Source organism: Bombina bombina, chromosome 6 (genome assembly GCF_027579735.1).
Source record: "Bombina bombina isolate aBomBom1 chromosome 6, aBomBom1.pri, whole genome shotgun sequence".
Lineage (NCBI taxonomy): Eukaryota > Metazoa > Chordata > Amphibia > Anura > Bombinatoridae > Bombina > Bombina bombina.
In genome coordinates this window covers 640,341,846-640,363,276 of record NC_069504.1, presented here as the reverse complement: position 1 = coordinate 640,363,276, position 21,431 = coordinate 640,341,846, and the positions used below count along the sequence as shown (strand labels likewise).

The 21,431-nt window shown below is 41.5% G+C and overlaps 1 protein-coding gene across 1 annotated transcript in view; it reads left to right on the top strand.

Annotated features, from left to right (window-relative positions):
* TICRR (TOPBP1 interacting checkpoint and replication regulator) overlaps positions 1-21,431 on the top strand; it is a 132,068-nt gene that overhangs the window by 68,729 nt on the left and 41,908 nt on the right. The window contains 3 exon segments of the mRNA XM_053717667.1: positions 12,792-12,938; positions 13,138-13,271; positions 13,364-15,575. Of these exon segments, the coding sequence (XP_053573642.1) occupies positions 12,792-12,938; positions 13,138-13,271; positions 13,364-15,575 (2,493 nt within the window).

Below are 21,431 nucleotides of genomic sequence, written 5' to 3'. Positions count from 1 at the left end.
TCTCAAGCCAAGCCAGCTTGGAGACCAATGCAAGGCTGGAATAAGGGAAAGCAGGCCAAGAAACCTGCCACTGCTACCAAGACAGCATGAAATATTGGCCCCCGATCCGGGACCGGATCTGGTGGGGGGCAGACTCTCTCTCTTCGCTCAGGCTTGGGCAAGAGATGTTCTGGATCCTTGGGCGCTAGAAATAGTCTCCCAGGGTTATCTTCTGGAATTCAAGGGACTTCCCCCAAGGGGGAGGTTCCACAGGTCTCAGTTGTCTTCAGACCACATAAAAAGACAGGCGTTCTTACATTGTGTAGAAGACCTGTTAAAAATGGGAGTGATTCATCCTGTTCCACTAAGAGAACAAGGGATAGGGTTCTACTCCAATCTGTTCATAGTTCCCAAAAAAGAGGGAACGTTCAGACCAATCTTGGATCTCAAGATCTTAAACAAGTTTCTCAAGGTTCCATCGTTCAAGATGGAAACCATTCGAACTATTCTTCCTTCCATCCAGGAAGGTCAATTCATGACCACGGTGGATTTAAAGGATGCGTATCTACATATTCCTATCCACAAGGAACATCATCGGTTCCTAAGGTTCGCATTCCTGGACAAACATTACCAGTTCGTGGCGCTTCCTTTCGGATTAGCCACTGCTCCAAGGATTTTCACAAAGGTACTAGGGTCCCTTCTAGCGGTGCTAAGACCAAGGGGCATTGCAGTAGTACCTTACCTGGACGACATTCTGATTCAAGCGTCGTCCCTTCCTCAAGCAAAGGCTCACACGGACATCGTCCTGGCCTTTCTCAGATCTCACGGCTGGAAAGTGAACGTGGAAAAGAGTTCTCTATCTCCGTCAACAAGGGTTCCCTTCTTGGGAACAATTATAGACTCCTTAGAAATGAGGATCTTTCTAACAGAGGCCAGAAAAACAAAACTTCTAGACTCTTGTCGGATACTTCATTCCGTTCCTCTTCCTTCCATAGCTCAGTGCATGGAAGTGATCGGGTTGATGGTAGCGGCAATGGACATAGTTCCTTTTGCGCGCATTCATCTAAGACCATTACAACTGTGCATGCTCAGTCAGTGGAATGGGGACTATACAGACTTGTCTCCGAAGATACAAGTAAATCAGAGGACCAGAGACTCACTCCGTTGGTGGCTGTCCCTGGACAATCTGTCACAAGGGATGACGTTCCGCAGACCAGAGTGGGTCATTGTCACGACCGACGCCAGTCTGATGGGCTGGGGCGCGGTCTGGGGATCCCTGAAAGCTCAGGGTCTTTGGTCTCGGGAAGAATCTCTTCTACCGATAAATATTCTGGAGCTGAGAGCGATATTCAATGCTCTCAAGGCTTGGCCTCAGCTAGCGAGGACCAAGTTCATACGGTTTCAATCAGACAACATGACGACTGTTGCGTACATCAACCATCAGGGGGGAACAAGGAGTTCCCTAGCGATGGAAGAAGTGACCAAAATCATTCTATGGGCGGAGTCTCACTCCTGCCACCTGTCTGCTATCCACATCCCAGGAGTGGAAAATTGGGAAGCGGATTTTCTGAGTCGTCAGACATTGCATCCGGGGGAGTGGGAACTCCATCCGGAAATCTTTGCCCAAGTCACCCAGCGGTGGGGCATTCCAGACATGGATCTAATGGCCTCTCGTCAGAACTGCAAAGTTCCTTGCTACGGGTCCAGATCCAGGGATCCCAAGGCGGCTCTAGTGGATGCACTAGTAGCACCTTGGACCTTCAAACTAGCTTATGTGTTCCCGCCGTTTCCTCTCATCCCCAGGCTGGTAGCCAGGATCAATCAGGAGAGGGCGTCGGTGATCTTGATAGCTCCTGCGTGGCCACGCAGGACTTGGTATGCAGATCTGGTGAATATGTCATCGGCTCCACCTTGGAAGCTACCTTTGAGACGAGACCTTCTTGTTCAGGGTCCGTTCGAACATCCGAATCTGGTTTCACTCCAGCTGACTGCTTGGAGATTGAACGCTTGATTCTATCGAAGCGAGGATTCTCAGATTCTGTTATTGATACTCTTGTTCAGGCCAGAAAGCCTGTAACTAGAAAGATTTACCACAAGATTTGGAAAAAATATATCTGTTGGTGTGAATCTAAAGGATTCCCTTGGGACAAGGTTAAGATTCCTCAGATTTTATCCTTCCTTCAAGACGGATTAGAAAAAGGGTTATCTGCAAGTTCCCTGAAGGGACAGATTTCTGCCTTGTCTGTGTTACTTCACAAAAAGCTGGCAGCTGTGCCAGATGTTCAAGCTTTTGTTCAGGCTCTGGTTAGAATTAAGCCTGTTTACAAACTTTTGACTCCTCCTTGGAGTCTCAATTTAGTTCTTTCAGTTCTTCAGGGGGTTCCGTTTGAACCCTTACATTCCGTTGATATTAAGTTATTATCTTGGAAAGTTTTGTTTTTAGTTGCAATTTCTTCTGCTAGAAGAGTTTCAGAATTATCTGCTCTGCAGTGTTCTCCTTATCTGGTGTTCCATGCAGATAAGGTGGTTTTACGTACTAAACCTGGTTTTCTTCCAAAAGTTGTTTCTAACAAAAACATTAACCAGGAGATTATCGTACCTTCTCTGTGTCCGAAACCAGTTTCAAAGAAGGAACGTTTGTTGCACAATTTGGATGTTGTTCGCGCTCTAAAATTCTATTTAGATGCTACAAAGGATTTTAGACAAACATCTTCCTTGTTTGTTGTTTACTCCGGTAAAAGGAGAGGTCAAAAAGCAACTTCTACCTCTCTCTCCTTTTGGATTAAAAGCATCATCAGATTGGCTTACGAGACTGCAGGACGGCAGCCTCCCGAAAGAATCACAGCTCATTCCACTAGGGCTGTGGCTTCCACATGGGCCTTCAAGAACGAGGCTTCTGTTGATCAGATATGTAGGGCAGCGACTTGGTCTTCACTGCACACTTTTACCAAATTTTACAAGTTTGATACTTTTGCTTCTTCTGAGGCTATTTTTGGGAGAAAGGTTTTGCAAGCCGTGGTGCCTTCCATTTAGGTGACCTGATTTGCTCCCTCCCTTCATCCGTGTCCTAAAGCTTTGGTATTGGTTCCCACAAGTAAGGATGACGCCGTGGACCGGACACACCTATGTTGGAGAAAACAGAATTTATGTTTACCTGATAAATTACTTTCTCCAACGGTGTGTCCGGTCCACGGCCCGCCCTGGTTTTTTTAATCAGGTCTGATATTTTATTTTCTTTAACTACAGTCACCACGGTATCATATGGTTTCTCCTATGCAAATATTCCTCCTTAACGTCGGTCGAATGACTGGGGTAGGCGGAGCCTAGGAGGGATCATGTGACCAGCTTTGCTGGGCTCTTTGCCATTTCCTGTTGGGGAAGAGAATATCCCACAAGTAAGGATGACGCCGTGGACCGGACACACCGTTGGAGAAAGTAATTTATCAGGTAAACATAAATTCTGTTTTCTGACAGTTTCTGTTCTCCCTCACTGCTGTGTGTGAGGGGGAGGGGCCGTTTTTTGGCGCTTTTTCTATGCATCAAATATTTCAGTCAGCAACTCATTGTATTCCCTGCATGATCCGGTTCATCTCTACAGAGCTCAGGGGTCTTCAAAACTTATTTTGAGGGAGGTAATTTCTCTCAGCAGAGCTGTGAGAATTATAGTTTGACTGAGATAAAAAACGTTTATTCTGTAATTTGTTTCCTGCTTTCAGAATTTGTTATCTTTGCTAATGGGATTAAACCTTTGCTAAAGTTGTATTGTTTACAAGGATTGAGGCTATAACTGTTTCAATTTATTAATTTTCAACTGTCATAGATCTTCTGTGCTTCTTAAAGGCACAGTACATTTTAATATTATTCTAATTGAATTGTATTTCCAAGTTGCAAGTTTATTTGCTAGTGTGTTAAACATGTCTGATTCAGAGGATGATACCTGTGTCATTTGTTGCAATGCCAAAGTGGAGCCCAATAGAAATTTATGTACTAACTGTATTGATGCTACTTTAAATAAAAGTCAATCTGTACAAATTGAACAAATTTCACCAAACAACGAGGGGAGAGTTATGCCGACTAACTCGCCTCACGTGTCAGGTACCCTACATCTCCCGCTCAGAGGGAGGTGCGTGATATTGTAGCGCCGAGTACATCTGGGGCGGCCATACAAATCACATTACAGATATGGCTACTGTTTTATGACTGAGTTTGGCTAAATTACCAGAACTAAGAGGTAAGTGTGATCACTCTGGGGTGAGAACAGAGTGCGCTGATAATATTAGGGCCATGTCAGACACTGCGTCACAGGTGGCAGAAACATGAGTGACGGAGAACTTCATTCTGTGGGTGACGGTTCTGATCCAAACAGACTGGATTCAGATATTTCAAATTTTAAATTTAAACTGGGAAAACCTCCGTGTATTTACTAGGGGAGGTGTTAGCGGCTCTGAATGATTGTAACACAGTTGCAATACCAGAGAAAATGTGTAGGTTGGATAAATATTTTGCGGGTACCGGGACGAGTACGAGGTTTTTCCTATACTACAAGACTTACTGAAATTGTTACTAAGGAGTGGGATAGACCCGGTGTGCCGTTCTCACCCCCCTCCGATATTAGAAAAATGTTTCCAATAGACGCCACCACAAGGGGACTTATGGCAAACGGTCCCTAAGGTGGAGGGAGCAGTTTCTACCTTAGCTAAGCGTACCACTATCCCGGTGGAGGATAGCTGTGCTGTTTTCAGATCCAATGATAAAAAAATTAGAGGGTTACCTCTAAGAAAATGTTGTTCAACAAGGTTTTATATTGCAACCCTTGCATGCATTGCGCCGATCACGGCTGCACCGGGCATTCTGGATTGAGTCTCTGGAAGAGAACATTGGTTCAGCTACTCTGGACGACATTACGGGACAGGTCTAGAGTCCTTAAACTAGCTAATTCATTCATCTCGGAGGCCGTAGTACATCTTACTAAACTTAACGGCGAGAATTCAGGATTCGCCATTCAGGCACCGCAGGGCGCTGTGGCTAAATCACTGGTCAGCTGATGTTACCTTTCTAAGTCTAAATTGCTTAATATACCTTTCAAGAGCAGACCTTATTCGGGCCCGCGGTTGAAAGAGATTATCGCTGACATTACAGGAGGTAAAGGCCATGCCCTGCCTCAGGACAAAGCCAAAGCCAAGACTAGACAGTCTAATTTTCGTCCTTTCGTAATTTCTCAAGAGCAGGAGCAGCATCAACTCCTCTGCAACCAAAACAGGAAGGAGCTGTTGCTCGCTACAGACAAGGCTGGAACCTACAGTCCTGGAACATAGGGCAAGCAGACTAGGAAACCTGCTGGCTGCCCCTAAGAAACAGCAGAATTGAGGGCCCCCGATCCGCGATCGATCTAGTGGGGGGCAGACTTTCTCTCTTCGCCCAGGCTTGGGCAAGAGATGTTCAGGATCCCTGGGCGCTAGAGATAATATCTCAGGGATACCTTCTGGACTTCAAATACTCTCCTCCAAGAGAGAGATTTCATCTGTCAAGATTGTCAACAATCCAGACAAAGAAAAAGGCGTTTCTACGCTGCGTACAAGAGCTCTTGTTAATGGGAGTAATCCATCCAGTTCCACGATCGGAACAGGGACAGGGGTTTTACTCAAATCTGTTTGTGGTTCCCAAAAAAGAGGGAACTTTCAGACCAATCCTGGACTTAAAGATCCTAAACAAATTCCTAAGAGTTCCATCGTTCAAGATGGAGACTATTCGGACAATTTTACCTATGATCCAAGAGGGTCAATACATGACCACTGTAGATTTAAAAGATGCTTACCTTCACATACCGATTCACAAAGATCATTATCGGTACCTAAGGTTTGCCTTCCTAGACAGGCATTACCAGTTTGTGGCTCTTCCATTCGATTGGCTACAGCTCCAAGAATCTTCACAAAGGTTCTGGGTGCTCTTTCTGGCGGTCTACTAAGATACCGCGGGGAATCTCGGTAGCTCCATACCTAGACGACATTCTGATACAAGCTTCAAGCTTTCAAACTGCCAAGTCTCATACAGAGTTAGTGCTTCGGCATTTCTAAGGTCACATGGATGGAAGGTGAACGAAAAGAAAGTTCACATCGTTCCACTCACAAGAGTTCCCTTCCTGGGGACTCTTATAGATTCTGTAGAAATGAAGATTTACCTGACAGAGGACAGGCTAACAAGACTTCAAAGTTGCTTGCCGCACCCTTCATCTCCATTCAACACCCGTCAGTGGGCTCAATGCGATGGAGGGTAATCGGCTTAATGGTTAGCGGCAATGGACATAGTACCCCTTTGCACGGCTTACACCTCAGACCACTGCAACTGTGCATGCTAAAGTCAGTGGAATGGGGATTACTCAGACTTATCCCCTTCTCTGAATACTGGATCAAGAGACCAGAAATTCTCTTCTATGGTGGCTTTCTCGGCCACATCTGTCCAGGGGGATGCCATTCAGCAGACCAGACTGGACAATTGTAACAGACGCCAGCCTTCTAGGTTGGGGTGCCGTCTGGAATTCTCTGAAGGCTCAGGGACAATGGAGTCAGGAGGAGAGTCTCCTGCCAATAAACATTCTGGAATTGAGAGCAGTTCTCAATGCCCTCCTGGCTTGGCCCCAGTTGACAACTCGGGGGTTCATCAGGTTTCAGTCGGACAACATCACGACTGTAGCTTACATCAACCATCAGGGAGGGACAAGAAGCTCCCTAGCTATGATGGAAGTATCAAAGATAATTTGCTGGGCAGAGTCTCACTCTTGCCACCTGTCAGCAATCCACATCCCGGGAGTGGAGAACTGGGAGGCGGATTTCTTAAGTCGTCAGACTTTTCATCCGGGGGAGTGGGAACTTCATCCGGAGGTCTTTGCCCAAATACTTCGACGTTGGGGCAAACCAGAGATAGATCTCATGGCGTCTCGACAGAACGCCAAGCTTCCTCGTTACGGGTCCAGATCCAGGGATCCAGGAGCAGTCCTGATAGATGCCTCTGACAGCACCTTGGACTTCAGGATGGCTTACGTGTTTCCACCCTTCCCGTTGCTTCCACGATTGATTGCGCAGAATCAAACAAGGAGAGAGCATCAGTGATTCTAATTAGCAACCTGCGTGGCCACGCAGGACTTGGTATGCAGACCTGGTGGGACATTGTCATCCTGTCCACCTTGGTCTCTACCTCTGAAACAGGACTTCTGATACAGGGTCCCTCAAACATCCAAAATCTAACTTCTCTGAAGCTGACTGCTTGGAAAATGAACGCTTGTTTTATCAAGACGTGGATTTCTGAGTCAGTTATTGATACCTTAATACAGGCTAGGAAACCTGTTACCAGAAAAGATTTACCATAAGATATGGCGTAAATACCTATATTGTTGTGAATCCAAAGGTTACTCTTGGAAGTAAGGTTAGGATTCCTAGGATATTGTTCTTTCTACAAGAAGGTTTAGAAAAGGGTTTATCTGCTAGTTCATTAAAGGGACAGATCTCAGCTCTGTCCATTCTGTTTACACAAACGTCTGTCAGAAGTTCCTGACGTCCAGGCTTTTTGTCAGGCTTGGCCAGAATTAAGCCTGTGTTTAAAACTGTTGCTCCCACCATGGAGTTTAAACCTTGTTCTTAATGTTTTACAGGGCGTTCCGTTTTGAACCCCTTCATTCCATTGGATATAAAGTTGTTATCTTGGAGAAGTTCTAATTTTTAATGGCTATTTCCTCGGCTCGAAGAGTCTCTGAATTATCAGCCTTACATTGTGATTCTCCTTATTTGATTTTTCATTCGGATAAGGTAGTCCTGCGTACTAACCCTGGGTTCGTTACCTATGTAGTTACTAACAGGAATATTAATCAAGAGATTGTTGTTCCTTCTTTATTGCCCAAATCCTTCTTCAAAGAAGGAACGTTCTACTGCACAACCTGGATGTAGTCCGTGCTCTAAAAATTTTACTACAGGCAAACTAAGGAATTTCGAACAAACGTCTTCTCTGTTTGTCATTTACTCTGGGCAGAGGAGAGGTCAAAAAGCTTCCGCTACCTCTCTTTCTTTTGGCTTCGTAGCATAATTCGTTTAGCTTACGAGACTGCTGAACAGCAGCTCTCCTGAAAGAATTACAGCGCATTCTACTAGAGCTGTGGCTTTCCACTTGGGCCTTCAAGAATGAGGCCTCAGGTTTTTGAACAGATTTGCAAGGCTGCAACTTGGTCTTCGCTTCATACTTTTTCCAATATTTACAAATTTGACACTTTTGCTTCATCGGAGGCTATTTTTGGGAGAAACGGTTCTTCAGGCAGTGGTTCCTTCTGTATAAAGAGCCTGCCTATCCCTCCCCGTCATCCGTGTACTTTTTGCTTTGGTATTGGTATCCCAGAAGTAATGATGACCCGTGGACTGATCACACTTAACAGAAAAAACATAATTTATGCTTACCTGATAAATTCCTTTCTTCTGTAGTGGTGATCAGCTCCACTGCCCCGCCCTGTTTTTAAGGCAGGTAAATATTTTTTAATTTATACTCCAGTCACCACTTCACCCTTGGCTTTTCCTTTCTCGTTGGTCCTTGGTCGAATGACTGGGAGTGACGTAGAGGGGGAGGAGCTATATGGCATGCTCGCTGGGTTGAAATCTCTTGCACTTCCTGTTGGGGAGGAGTAATATCCCAGAAGTAATGATGACCCGTGGACTGATCACACTACAGAAGAAAGGAATTTATCAGGTAAGCATAAATTATGTTTTTGTCCCATCCTGGGACATAAAGTGTCTAAACAAATTCCTCAGGGTTCGTCCTTCAAGATGGAAACTATTTGTTTCATTCTTCTATTAGTCCAGGAAGGTCATTTCATGACGACCATAGACCTGAAGGACACGTATTTTACATGTTCCCATTCACCAGAGATTCCAGTTTATAAGGTTTGCTTTGTCTGGACATGCAATTTCAGTTTATTGCCGTTTTTGTTTTTTTCTACGTTCCCATGGGTGGAAGGTGAATCTGGATAAGAGTTCCTCTAGTTCCATCTACAAAGTTTGTTTTCTAGGAACAATTGGTAGATTCCTTGTCCATGTAGATTTTTTTCTGACAGAAATCCAAAAATCCAAACTTCTTGCTTCCTGCCTTTCCCTCAAGTCTGCTTTTTGTCCAATAATGGATCAAGGCATGGAGGTGATTGGTCTGATGGTGGCTTCCATGGATATCCTTCCTTTGGCTTGGTTCCATCTGCGAACCCGCTGCACGCTTTGAATGCTCTGTCAATGGAATGGAGACATTCAGATTTTTTTGCAGAGGATAAATCTGGACCCCCTAACGAGACTCTCTCTCATGGTGGATTTCACAGGAACATCTTGTCTCGGGGCACTTGCTTCCTGAGACCTTCCTGGGGTGATTGTGACTACGGACGCCAGTCTGTCAGGCTGAGGAGCTGTTTGGGGTTCTCTGAAGGACTCAGGGCCTGTGGTCGTGGGAATAGTCTTCTCTTACCATAAAACATCTTGGAATTGAGGGCAATCTTCAATGCCCTGTCATCATGGCCTGACTTTTTGTTAGTCCTGGTTTTATCAGATTCCAGTAGGACATCATTACCTCTGTGGTTTAACATCAACACCAGGGAGGAACTTGGAGTTCCTTTGACGCATGAAGGCGGGTGACTCCCATTCTACAGTGGGCGGAGAGCTCATGATTGTCTCCTGTCTGCCATCCACATTCCAGGAGTGGACAATTGGGAAGCGGATTTTTCTGAGCAGACACGACTTTTCTTCCAGGGAGGTGGGCTCTCCATCCGGAAGTGTTCTCCAGGATAGCCGTCAAGGTGAGGGGGTTCCGGAGTTGGATCTGATGGCGTCCTCGTCAAAACGCCAAGCTTTCAAAGTACGGTTCTGAGGTCTAGAGATCCTCAGGACTGCCCTGATAGATGCTCTGGCGGGTCCCTTGGGATGTCGGGCTAGCATACCTTTTTCTTCAGTTGGCTCTCCTCCACGAGTCATTGCTCGTATCAAGCAGGAGAGGTCGTCTGTGATTCTAATAGCTCCTGCCTGGCTCGCCAGGATCTAGTTTACCGATCTGGTGGGAGATGTCGTCTCTTCCACCTTCTAATTCACGGTCCATTCATCCTTCCAATCTAGATTCTCTTAAAGCTGACTGCCTGGAGATTGATCGCCTATTCCTGTCTAGACGCTTTTTTTCTGAGGCAGTCATTGATTCTATGCTTCAATTCATAATCCTGTTACGCGTAGGGATTTTCCATAAAATATGGGCGTAACTTTCCTTTTTTGGTGTGAAGCTATAGGTTTTTTTCTTGGAGTCGGGTGAGGATTCCCTAATTTTTTTTTCATTTCTTCAGGATGGCCTGGAGTTGGTCAGTCAGTACTCTGAAGGGTGAGATTGTCTGCTCTATCTTTTTGCCCAGAAACGTCTGGCAGAATACCAGATGTTCTAGATTTTGTTCAGGCCCTAGGTCAGAGTGAGGCCTGTGTTTAAGCCTGCTGCTCCTCCTTGGAGCCTTATCCTAGTTCTTAAAGTTTTGCAGCAGGCTCCATTCGAGCCGATGCATGTTGTTGATATAGTATTGTTATCTTGGAAGGTTTTGTTTCTCCTTGCTATTTCTTCCGCTCGCAGAGTTTTTGAGCTTTCAGCTCTGCAGTGTGTTTCCCGGTATCTTATTTTTCATGCAGATTAGGCGGTCCTTCGTACTAAATTGGGGTTTCTCCCTAAGTTAGTGTCGGATTGAAACTTTAATTAGGATATTGTTGTTTATTCTTTTTGTCCTAATCCTTCTTTTCCTAAGGAACGTATTTTGCATAACTTGGATGTTGTGCATAATTTTTCTTTCTAGCTACTAAAGATTTTTGGCAATCTTCTGCCCTGTTTGTTGTTTTTTTCTGGAAAGCGTAAGGGTCAGAAGGCCACTTCTTCTTTACTTTTCCTCAGGTTAAGAAGTAAGATTTGTTTTTCTTATAAGACTTTTTGGACAGCAGCCTCCTGAGGGAATTACGGCTCATTCCTCTAGGGCTGTCTCCTCATCTTGGATTTTCAAAAATGAAGCTTCTGTGGAACAGATTTGCAAGGTCCTCGTTGCATTCCTTTCCAAATTCTACAAATTTGTTACTTTTGGCTCGGCTGAGGCCTCTTTTGGGAGAAAGGTTCTTCAAGCGGTGGTGTCTTCTGTTTAGGTCCTCCTGCCTTGTTCTCCCTCCCTGTTCATTCCGTGTACTCTGGCTTGGCTATTGGTTCCCACTAGTAATTGGAATGACGACGTGGATTCGTCATGTCAAAAAAAAACAAAATGTATGCTTACCTGATAAATTTCTTTCTTTCTGGACATGGAGCGTCCATGACCCCGCCCTTTTTTTTTTTTTTTTTTTTATTATTATTATAATTCAGCAGTTTTTTTGAGTTAACCTCAGGTAAGCATATATTTTGTTTTTCTGGTGGCCATTACTTCAGCAAGGCGGGTGTCTAAATTGCAGGCTCTTTTATTCAGATACTTTTTTAATTGTTTTTCATCAGGACAAGGTTGTTCTTCGAACAGTCTCTGAGTCTCTTCCTAAGGTGGTGTCCACAAGGACTGGGATATTGTACTTCCTTTTGTCCTGGAAAACCAGATTCTCAAAGGAAACCATTATATTGTTTAGATGTTGTTCGATGTCTTTGCATCTATTTGAAAAAAATTCAAGATATTCGCAAGATTAATCATCTGTTATACTTAAAGTGCCTCTTTGGGGCTGTGCTCCTTCAAGGTCTACCATCTCTGGTTGGATTGTACAGACAATTTTTAAAGCTTACAGAAAAGGGGGGCCAGGAACCGGATGGGCTTAAGGCAGATACTAATAGGGCAGAATCAACTTTCCTGGGCTCTTCAAGCAGATGTTACACCAGAGGAAGTTTGTCAAGCTGCAGTTTGGAAGTTTTATCATACCTTTTTTTTTTTATCAATACATACTTGATGTTCACCAATCAGCTTCTGCTAGATTTGGTCAGAAGATTTTGTCTTAATAAATTATGTATTTTTTATTTTTTTACACCAACCTTTTTTGCATTTACTGCTTTCTGTTCGTCTCGCCAGTAAGTATTACAAAGGGTGCCAAGATAACTAACAAATATCACCCAGATATAAGCAGTTTCTATATCTTGGCCATACCCTGGGTAATACCAGACTCCCTCCCTTTTTGCCTGGTTCACCTATTTTAGGATGGACGTCACTAGGAGGAGGAGGGGGTGGTGTCTCTTAGGTAACTAGGGGAATTGGCGGTTCTGTCCATGCCCCTCTGTAGAAGGGGTCTTGCTGGTAAGGATTACCCAGAGTATGGGCCAAGATATAGAAATTGTTTATATTTAGTTTCTAGTTATACCCTTTAGTCCTGCTAATATACCACTTATAATTTCAGGTGGGGCAGATTTTAATAAAATAGCTTTAAGGCTTTTCACAATTTTCATAGTAAATAAGTGAAATGCTTGACTAGCTCATAGGATGTCCAGGTCAAATTTCCATTCAGTTTTAATCATGATTTTTGCTTATTTAATCCACAGCATAAGTGGCTATACCTTTTACCCCCAGGTAAATAGAGAGGTCTGTAATAGAACTTGCAGATGCACATCTTTTTCAACAGTACAAAAAAGTAAACTAGTAATCCAAATTTACTAGTAAAATAGATTCTTAAGCCAAGTTGTGGTTTGTTAAATATGCTTTGTTTTTGTTTATTTTACCCAATAAAATACCATCATTGTCCAATACAATTAACATTCTGTAATTCAGAGTTTTGCCTCATGTCTTACCATTTTTAGTATGCCATTTTTTTTTTTTAACATTACAGAAATTGATTTGCGAAGAAGTCCTCGAATTAAGCAGTTGTCTTTAACCAGGAGGAATTCCTCATCTTTTTATTCTTCTCAGTCAAGGTCACGTAATCTGGAAAGAGTACATTCTGCCACAATGCATCAACAAAGTGTTGAAAGAACAGGTATTGGACTATAAAAGCAATACTAAAGAAACAGCCTGCACCATTATTTTGTAATTTCAGTGTGTTTAGCCTTTAACATATTTGGAACTAGTTATGTACTGTATTTTAGTAATGAAATAATATTTTAATTAATCTGTGCTTAAGATACTGTTTTGAAATCTGCTTTCAGAATAAGTATATCCCCCCTTTTTTTTTTTAGGCAGCAAATTACTTTTGGAAGTGAAAACCCCTAAACGTCTTCTTTTTGGAGAAGTTCTGCAAATGAATAGGTCTCCTACAACAAGAAGTGCAAAAAGAAATCTGTCTGAAGTCATTGACCCTGTTTTTTGTCAAGTAAGTTACACCCATTACATCAATGGCTGGCTTTTAATTTATTTTCTTTTAAATTCTGAAATGTTTCTTACTATTTTTATCTTTGTTTTTAGGCTTTAGGAAAAATTCAGTGCAAAACGCCACAGAAAGGCCTTTCCACTTCTGAAGACCCATCAGAAAAAGGCAAAGTGCTCCATAAATCTCCTTGTACTCCTCACACCCCTGCAAGGACACCCAAAGGAATTAAAACTCCTTGCAAAAGTTCATCAGAGAGAAAAAGTGCTGCAAAAAATTTAGGGAAACTTTTCTCACCCTCTAAATTTGAGACCCATTCACCTCTTAGAAAAAGTGAGCGACTATTACAAATGACACCTGGTAAAGAAACATTGCCTAATAAATGTTTTTGGTCTCCATTAAAGAATACAAAGGGTTTAACCACACCTCACAAAGAGGGGGAAAGTAATTTTTTGGATCCAGTTTTCAAAAGCCCTTTAAAGACACCCAAAGGACGTTTAACTATAACTACACCATCAAAGCAGAGCCCACAAACTGCCAGAACACCAGGAAAGTCACCTCACAAATTAAGTGAATCAGTAGCAGAAACTCATTCCAATATCCATACTCCTCAGAAACCCATTTTTGTTTCTGTCTCTCATACGCCTACACCTAAAAAGAGTGTAGAGAAGGAACTTTTTGTTGTGTTATCACGAGTAAAAGAATGTACTCCAGGAAGAGTGCACGTCACTCCTAAAAAACATATATCTATGAAAAAATGTTCCTTGTCACCGTCTGAAGTGCTGAATGGTACGTTTCCCATCTCTCCTTCCATTAGGATTAGTGGCTCATCAGAAAATGTAATTTCGCATTTGTCATTAACACCTGGAAGACCGAGGAGAACACCATTGAAAAATGTAAACCCGGTCTGTTCTAAGAGACTCACTGATACAGTTGGATCCCCTAACAAAACACCAGAAGAAATGGAAGAAGGAAACCACAATGCCACTTTTAACCTTTCACCAAAAACAAAAGTTTTAACCCCAACTAAAGATGTAAATAATAAGAGTACTCCCCTTTTTCAGATATCGGATCCATTGGCAATCATGGGTCATACAGATAATCTTTTGTTACCAAATGTTACTTCTACTGATGTTGAACCAGTAAGTAAACATGATACTGTAATAAGTGAACAAGTTGATTCATCTTTCTTAGGAAGTTCTCAAATTTCAGAATCTTTTGTCAACAGCTCCCAAACAACAGAGGAAAGTATTGATATATCTGAGGCCAGAGTTGTACCAGGAGAGGCTTCTGGGTTAAAAATGAAAGTTTTGATTACAAGAAAACCTTCCTTGGATATATTGCCCTTTACTCCAAAATCTTACAGTCTTAGGTGTACTCCTGACAGGAGGCAGAGAGAAGCTGAAGCACGCCTTGGAACACCAGAGTTTGTGGCAAAGTTTTCTACTCCAAAAAGTCATCGTAAAATTGTACCTCCTGTTACTCCAACCTATGAGGTTGAACTTCAGATGCAAGCCTCAGGCTTACCTAAACTGCGATTTAAGAGGACAGATTCTGGTTCTGTAGTAGATAATGAAGCTGTAAATAAAGCAGAATCTCCCGTTGTGTCTAGGAAATGGAAAGGTAATGAAAGCCCATTTAGTGAAAAGTGGTGCAACAAGCATGGTTTAAAGGTAGACTCTTCAAGTGCTTCTCCCTGCATACGGTCATCATACAATACCCCTGGAAAAAATGGCCTTCAAACATTTATCTGTCAGTCTTACACCCCAAATAGGTGTTCTTCTAATTCTGCTTCTCCATCTAACCCAGATTTTGGACATCATTGTTCCCCCTCCCCAAAACATAAAGATAAAGTGATTACAGATGTAATTAATAATTGGCCTAGAAAGAAAAAAGCATCCATTCTAAATAATTGTCTGTTAAGGGGAGATAAGAATCAAGAGTTTACAGACCTTGGACCTACTGCTGAAGAAGAGGTGTATGTTGGTTCAGAACACGAGAAAGAAAAGGATTTTCTTTTAGAGGATTTTGGGCTGGATGGGGTTTGTAGACTTCAGGAGAACTCTCCGGTTATTGAGTGGCAAGGCAAAGATAATGGTGGAACATTTGGACTTAAATCTAGAAAGAGATGCTTTGACCTTGTATCTCCTAGTAAAGAAACCATACATTGTAATAAAAGAGCATGCACAATAAACAGCAATAGTGATGGTCTGGTGAAAAATGAAGCAGAAATGAGGTTGTCATCCAAAAGCTTATCCTCTAATCTAAGCTCTTCCCAGCAAAGCGATGATGATGTCTTCAGCTTTCCAGGTAATAATTTGATGTGGTTTAAAACTTTTAAAATTGTATTTAATTCAGTGTTGGCGAACCTATGACATTCATGCCACAGCCGGCATGCAGAAGCCTCTGCGGTGGCGTGTGAACCTAGGTTCAGAAACACTGCGAGTAGCATCCAGTTCTTATGCTAAAAGGCTTGCGATATCATTGCAGTCAGTGACTGAAGTGATAAGCTGGTACGTGATTTAAAAAACAAAGCAGCACAGTAGTATCCAGCTCATATCCTGCTAAAGGTCATGTGATGTCATCAGTCTGTGACTGAAGTGTGGGAAGGTTGTAGAAGGTTACTGAACTCAGCAGCAGGGAGGATGATTGAAAGCTATTGGAATGTGCTGTGTTTTTGTTTGTTTTTTTATCTTAGTGTATGGATCCTTTTCTTTTTTTTTCCCCACTGACAAATTTAAATCATGGTATGAAATATGCTTTGATTCTAACAAACACAGCTTGGATGCTAGAAAGAAGATTAAAGAAAAGAGAATTCTTTAAATTTTTAAAGTTACGTTTGGAGTGTGTTAGACGTTAAATAAACAAAAAAGTCAAAATTAAACTTAAAGGGATATGAAATTGTGATACTTTAGTAAAAAAAAAAAAGTTAAAGTAAACAAAAAAGAAATATTGTGTTAAACTGCAAACAACTTGTTGTTTTCTTGCAAAATGAAAAGTAAAAACAAAAAATAAACGGTAAAATCCTTTTAAAATGGGTTAAAGGACCACTAAATACAGTAGAATTGAATAACTAACAAATCCATAATATAAAGACAATGCAATAGCACTTGCTTTTAATTTGGAAAGAGTAGCAGAATAATTTCTGGCACATTTCAAAGTTAAGCCAATTTTTCCTCCCCCTGTATCATTTGACAGCCACCAGCCAATCACAAAATGCATATACGTACTGTATATACTTTGTACTTTTGCTCATGCGCAGTATAAGCTGGACCCTCAGAGGTATGCATATAAAAAGAACAAGCATGTTTTGATAATTGAAGTACAGGTTCAAATCTGGAATTCTGAAAGCAAAACTTTTTAATTAATATTTTTTTTAAATAAAATGATCAAACATTACTATTTTCCCTGCTTGTAAGTCAGAATCTTCTCTGCCTGTGCCTTTGTTTTGTTTTTTTTTTGTTTTTTTTTGTTTTGTTTTTAATCTAAAATGCAAATAATATATTTATTTAAAACAACAAATATTACTTTTCTAATTACAGTACTGTACTATGTTTCTGAGGGTACTATGTATATAAAGGTATTAAGAATTATATACAACTATCTGTAGCTTACATGTACAGGTGAAACTCGAAAAATTAGAATATCGTGCAAAAGTTCATTTATTTCACTAATGCAACTTAAAGGGACATTATACACCCCAAAAAAATGGCCCATTTAAATAAAGAATTCAAAGAAGATAAAGTTTGTAATTGGCATGTGTTAGCAATTTTGCTGCTAAAGCTTCTAAAATTGATGATAAAGTGTCATTACCTAAGAATACGTTCGTAGGACACACTAGCTGCAAAGCAAGACTTTTCTCCTCTCTCCCTATTGTCCTTACAGCCAGCCCCCATGCTGGAGTAGCTAATACATGTCAATTTCTGAAGATCTATCTGTGAGCCGACTGCTTCTCTGCATCGTCTGCCTTCTGTTGTATTTCTGCAGGAATTCCATCCCCCCTCCCGGTTACCACAGCATTTAACTATGTTATCCTGACACCGGAGCAACCTCTAATAGAGCAACCTCTAATGCTGCTGAACCGGGAGGGAGGAAGGAGGCTGGAATTCCTGCAGAGACACAACGAAGGCAGAGAGGAGAATTGATGTTCTTAACCCTCTGGCTGCCAGATTTTGATAATGTACAAAAAAAAATTGATATAAAACACAAGTTTACTTAATGAAGAAAATAATGGAGCTCTAAAACTGCTGAATTTCTGAAAATGCTTTTTTTCTTTAAAAAAAATTAAAACAAATAAATAAAAATGCCCAGGTGTGCGACTGCATACTGGAGTTTGACCTTTTTCCAAAAAAGTGACTGGAAAAAGTACAGTCTTAGATTACAATAGCAAGCTAGGGGACTGTGTTAAAAAATAATCAGAAAGCAGTTCCTTAAATACAGGATGGGATGCATAACTATTTTTTTTTTTAAAGCATACAACACTGTACACTTCAAAATACCTGTAAAATATTGTGTGTCTTATATTCCAAATCAAGATGGTCAGGTACCCTATATTCTATAAATCAAAGCTGCATCTTATAGACACTTGCATCTTATATGCTGTAAAATGATCCAGTATATTATTTAGAATATAAAACTGAAAACTGTGTTACACCATATTCAATATACACAAGGATGACAGGAAAACATCACAATGTTTTACAGTAGCGCTTGCACATTGTCTAATGGGACAGTGGTTACATATATTATACATAAATATTGATTTATTTAGAACAGAACTGTGGGCTGAATTATGAATATTAACTTTTTCAGGGATTTTTCTGAATGAGACTGTAAAATGAAATCCTAGAAAGTATGTAAAGAAAGGATGTATAAATCATTACACAGCTCCAGCAGGAGTGCTGTCAGTAAACACACTAGTTAGGGACTGAGGTAAAAATTCTCTCTCTCTCTCTCTCTCTCTCTCTCTCTCTCTCTCTCTCTCTCTCTCTCTCTCTCTCTCTCTCTCTCTCTCTCTCTCTCTCTCTCTCTCTCTCTCTCTCTCTCTCTCTCTCTTCTCTCTTTCTCTCTTTCTCTCTTTCTCTCTTTCTCTCTTTCTCTCTTTCTCTCTTTCTCTCTTTCTCTCTTTCTCTCTTTCTCTCTTTCTCTCTTTCTCTCTCTCTCTTTCTCTCTCTCTCTCTCTCTCTTTCTCTTTCTCTCTCTTTCTCTTTCTCTCTCTTTCTCTTTCTTTCTCTCTCTCTTCTTCTCTCTCTTCTTCTCTCTCTTCTTCTCTCTCTTCTTCTCTCTCTTCTTCTCTCTCTTCTTCTCTCTCTCGTAAAAACACTGCAAGTTTCTTCCCTATTTTAACTCTTTATAAGTAAAAAAAATAATGCATGTCAATTGCTAACTTTGTATACATCAAGAGTTTTATTAAATTAGCCCAAATTTTTGTGTGTGTGTATACTGGTCCTTTAAAAGGTGAAACAAATATGAGACTCATTACATGCAAAGCAAGATAGTTCAAGCCATGATTTGTCATAATTGTGATGATTATGGCTTACAGCTCACGAAAACCCCAAATCCACAATCTCACAAAATTAGAATATTACATGCAATCAATAAAACAAGGATTGTACATAGAACAATATCGGACCTCTGAAAAATATAAGCATGCATACTGTATGTACTCAGTACTTGGTTTGGGCCCCTTTTGCAGCAATTACTGCCTCAATGCGGCGTGGCATGGAAGCTCTGAGGTGTTATGGAAGACCAGGATGCTTCAATAGCAGCCTTCAGCTCTTCTGCATTGTTTGGTCTCATGTCTCATCTTTCTCTTGGCAATGCCCCATAGATTCTCTATGGGGTTCAGGTCAGGCGAGTTTGCTGGCCAATCAAGCACAGTAATCCCACGGTCATTGAACCAGGTTTTGGTGCTTTTGGCAATGTAGGCAGGTGCCAAGTCCTGCTGGAAAATGAAGTCAGCATCCCCATAGAGCTCTTCTGCGGAAGGAAGCATAAAGTGCTCCAAAATCGGGTAGATGGCTTTGTTGACCCTGGACTTAATGAAGCACAGTGGACCAACACCAGCAGATGACATGGCTCCCTAAATCAACACAGACTGTGGAAACTTCACATTGGACTTCAAGCATCTTGCAGTGTGTGCCTCTCCATTCTTCCTCCATACTCTGGGTCCTTGGTTTTCAAATGAGATGCAAAATTTGCTCTCATCAGAAAAGAGGACTTTGGACCACTGAGCAACAGACCAGGTCTGTTTTTCTTTAGCCCAGGTAAGACGCTTGTGACGTTGTTTGTTCAGGAGTGGCTTGACAAAAGGAATACGACATTTGAAGCCCATGTCCAGGATCCGTCTGTGTGTGGTGGCTCTTGATGCACTGCCTCCAGCCTCAGTCCACTCCTTGTGAAAATCCCCAACATTTTTGAATGGCCTTTTCCTGACAATCCTCTTCAGACTGTGGTCATCCCTGCTGCTTGTGCACCTTTTTCTTCCTTACTTTTCCCTTCCACTTAACTTTCTATTAATGTGCTTTGATACAGCACTTTGGGAACATCCAACTTCTTTTGTAATTACCTTTTTGAGGCTTTCCCTCCTTATGGAGGGTGTCAATGATGGTTTTCTGCATAACTGTCAGGTCAGCAGTCTTTCCCATGATTGTGATTCCTACTGAACCAGACTGAGAGACCATTTAAAGGCTCAGGAACTCATTGCAGATGTTATGGCTTAATTAGCTGATTAGAGTGGGACACTTTGAGCCTAGAATATTGCACCTTTTCACAATATTCTAATTTTCTGAGATTGTGGATTTTAGGGTTTTCATGAGCTGTAAGCCATAGTCATCACAATTATGACAAATCACGACTTGAGCTATCTTGCTTTGCATGTAATGAGTCTATCTCATATATTAGTTTCACCTTTTAAGTTGCATTAGTGAAATTAACTTTTGCACAATATTCTAATTTCTCCAACATTGGTGTGTCCGGTCCACGGCGTCTTCCATAACTTGTGGAATATTCTCTTCCCCAACAGGAAATGGCAAAGAGCACAGCAAAAGCTGTCCATATAGTCCCTCCTAGGCTCCGCCCACCCCAGTCATATCTCTTTGCTGCTGAAATAGCAGCATCTCCACGGAGATGGTGAAGAGTATGTGGTGTTTAGTTGTAGTTTTTTATTCTACTATCAAGAGTTTATTTTAAAATAGTGCTGGTATGTACTATTTACTCTGAAACAGAAAAAAGATTGAAGAGTTTGTGGGTTGTGAGGAGGAATATGATTTTAGCAGCAGTAACTATAATCGTTTGCTGTTTCCTCATAGGACTGTTGAGATGAGATAACTTCCAGGTTGGGGAAACAGTTGGCAGACTTTTCTGCTTAAGGATGACTAGCCTATTTTCTAACATGACTGTGTAATGGCTGGAAGGCTGTCATTTTCCCATCATGGGGACCGGTAAGCATTTTCTTAGTCCTCAAACAGAATAAAGGGCTTAATATGGGCTATAAAACTGGTAGACACTTTTTATGGGCTAGATCGATGCTTTATTTGGGCAGTTTTATACAGCTTGAAGTTGAAATTCACACTTTATAACTTTGGGGGAACGTTTTTTTACGTTCAGGCACTGGTTTAGAACCTTCCCAGTCAGGAAGGGCCCTTCTATGTAGTAGGGCAGAGCCTCATTTTCTGCGCCATTATTGCGCAGTTGCTTTTGAGAGGCAGGACATGCAGCTGCATGTGTGTGGGTCTGGAAGTGGTTTGAAAAGGTTCCTAGAAGCTTCATTTGATATCGTATACCCCCCTGGGTTTGGTAAAGTCGCAGCAAAGGCTGTAGCTGGACTGAGTAGAGGGTTAAAACTGTAAACGGATCAGGTTTCGTCATTTGAAGGGTTAAAGGTCTGAAATTTGGGGTGCAATGCTTGAATGCTTTAAAGACACTGTGGTGAAAATTTGGTTAAAAATTGAACAATTCCTTCATAGTTTTTTCACATATTCAGTAAAAAAGTGTGCCCTGTTTAAAAATTTAAAGAGACAGTAACGGTTTTGTTTTAAACGGTTTTTGTATTTTATTGACAAGTTTAAGCCTGTTTAACATGTCTGTGCCTTCAGATAAACTATGTTTCTGTATGTATGGAAGCCAATGTGTCTCCCCTTCAAAATTGTGTGATAATTGTGCCAT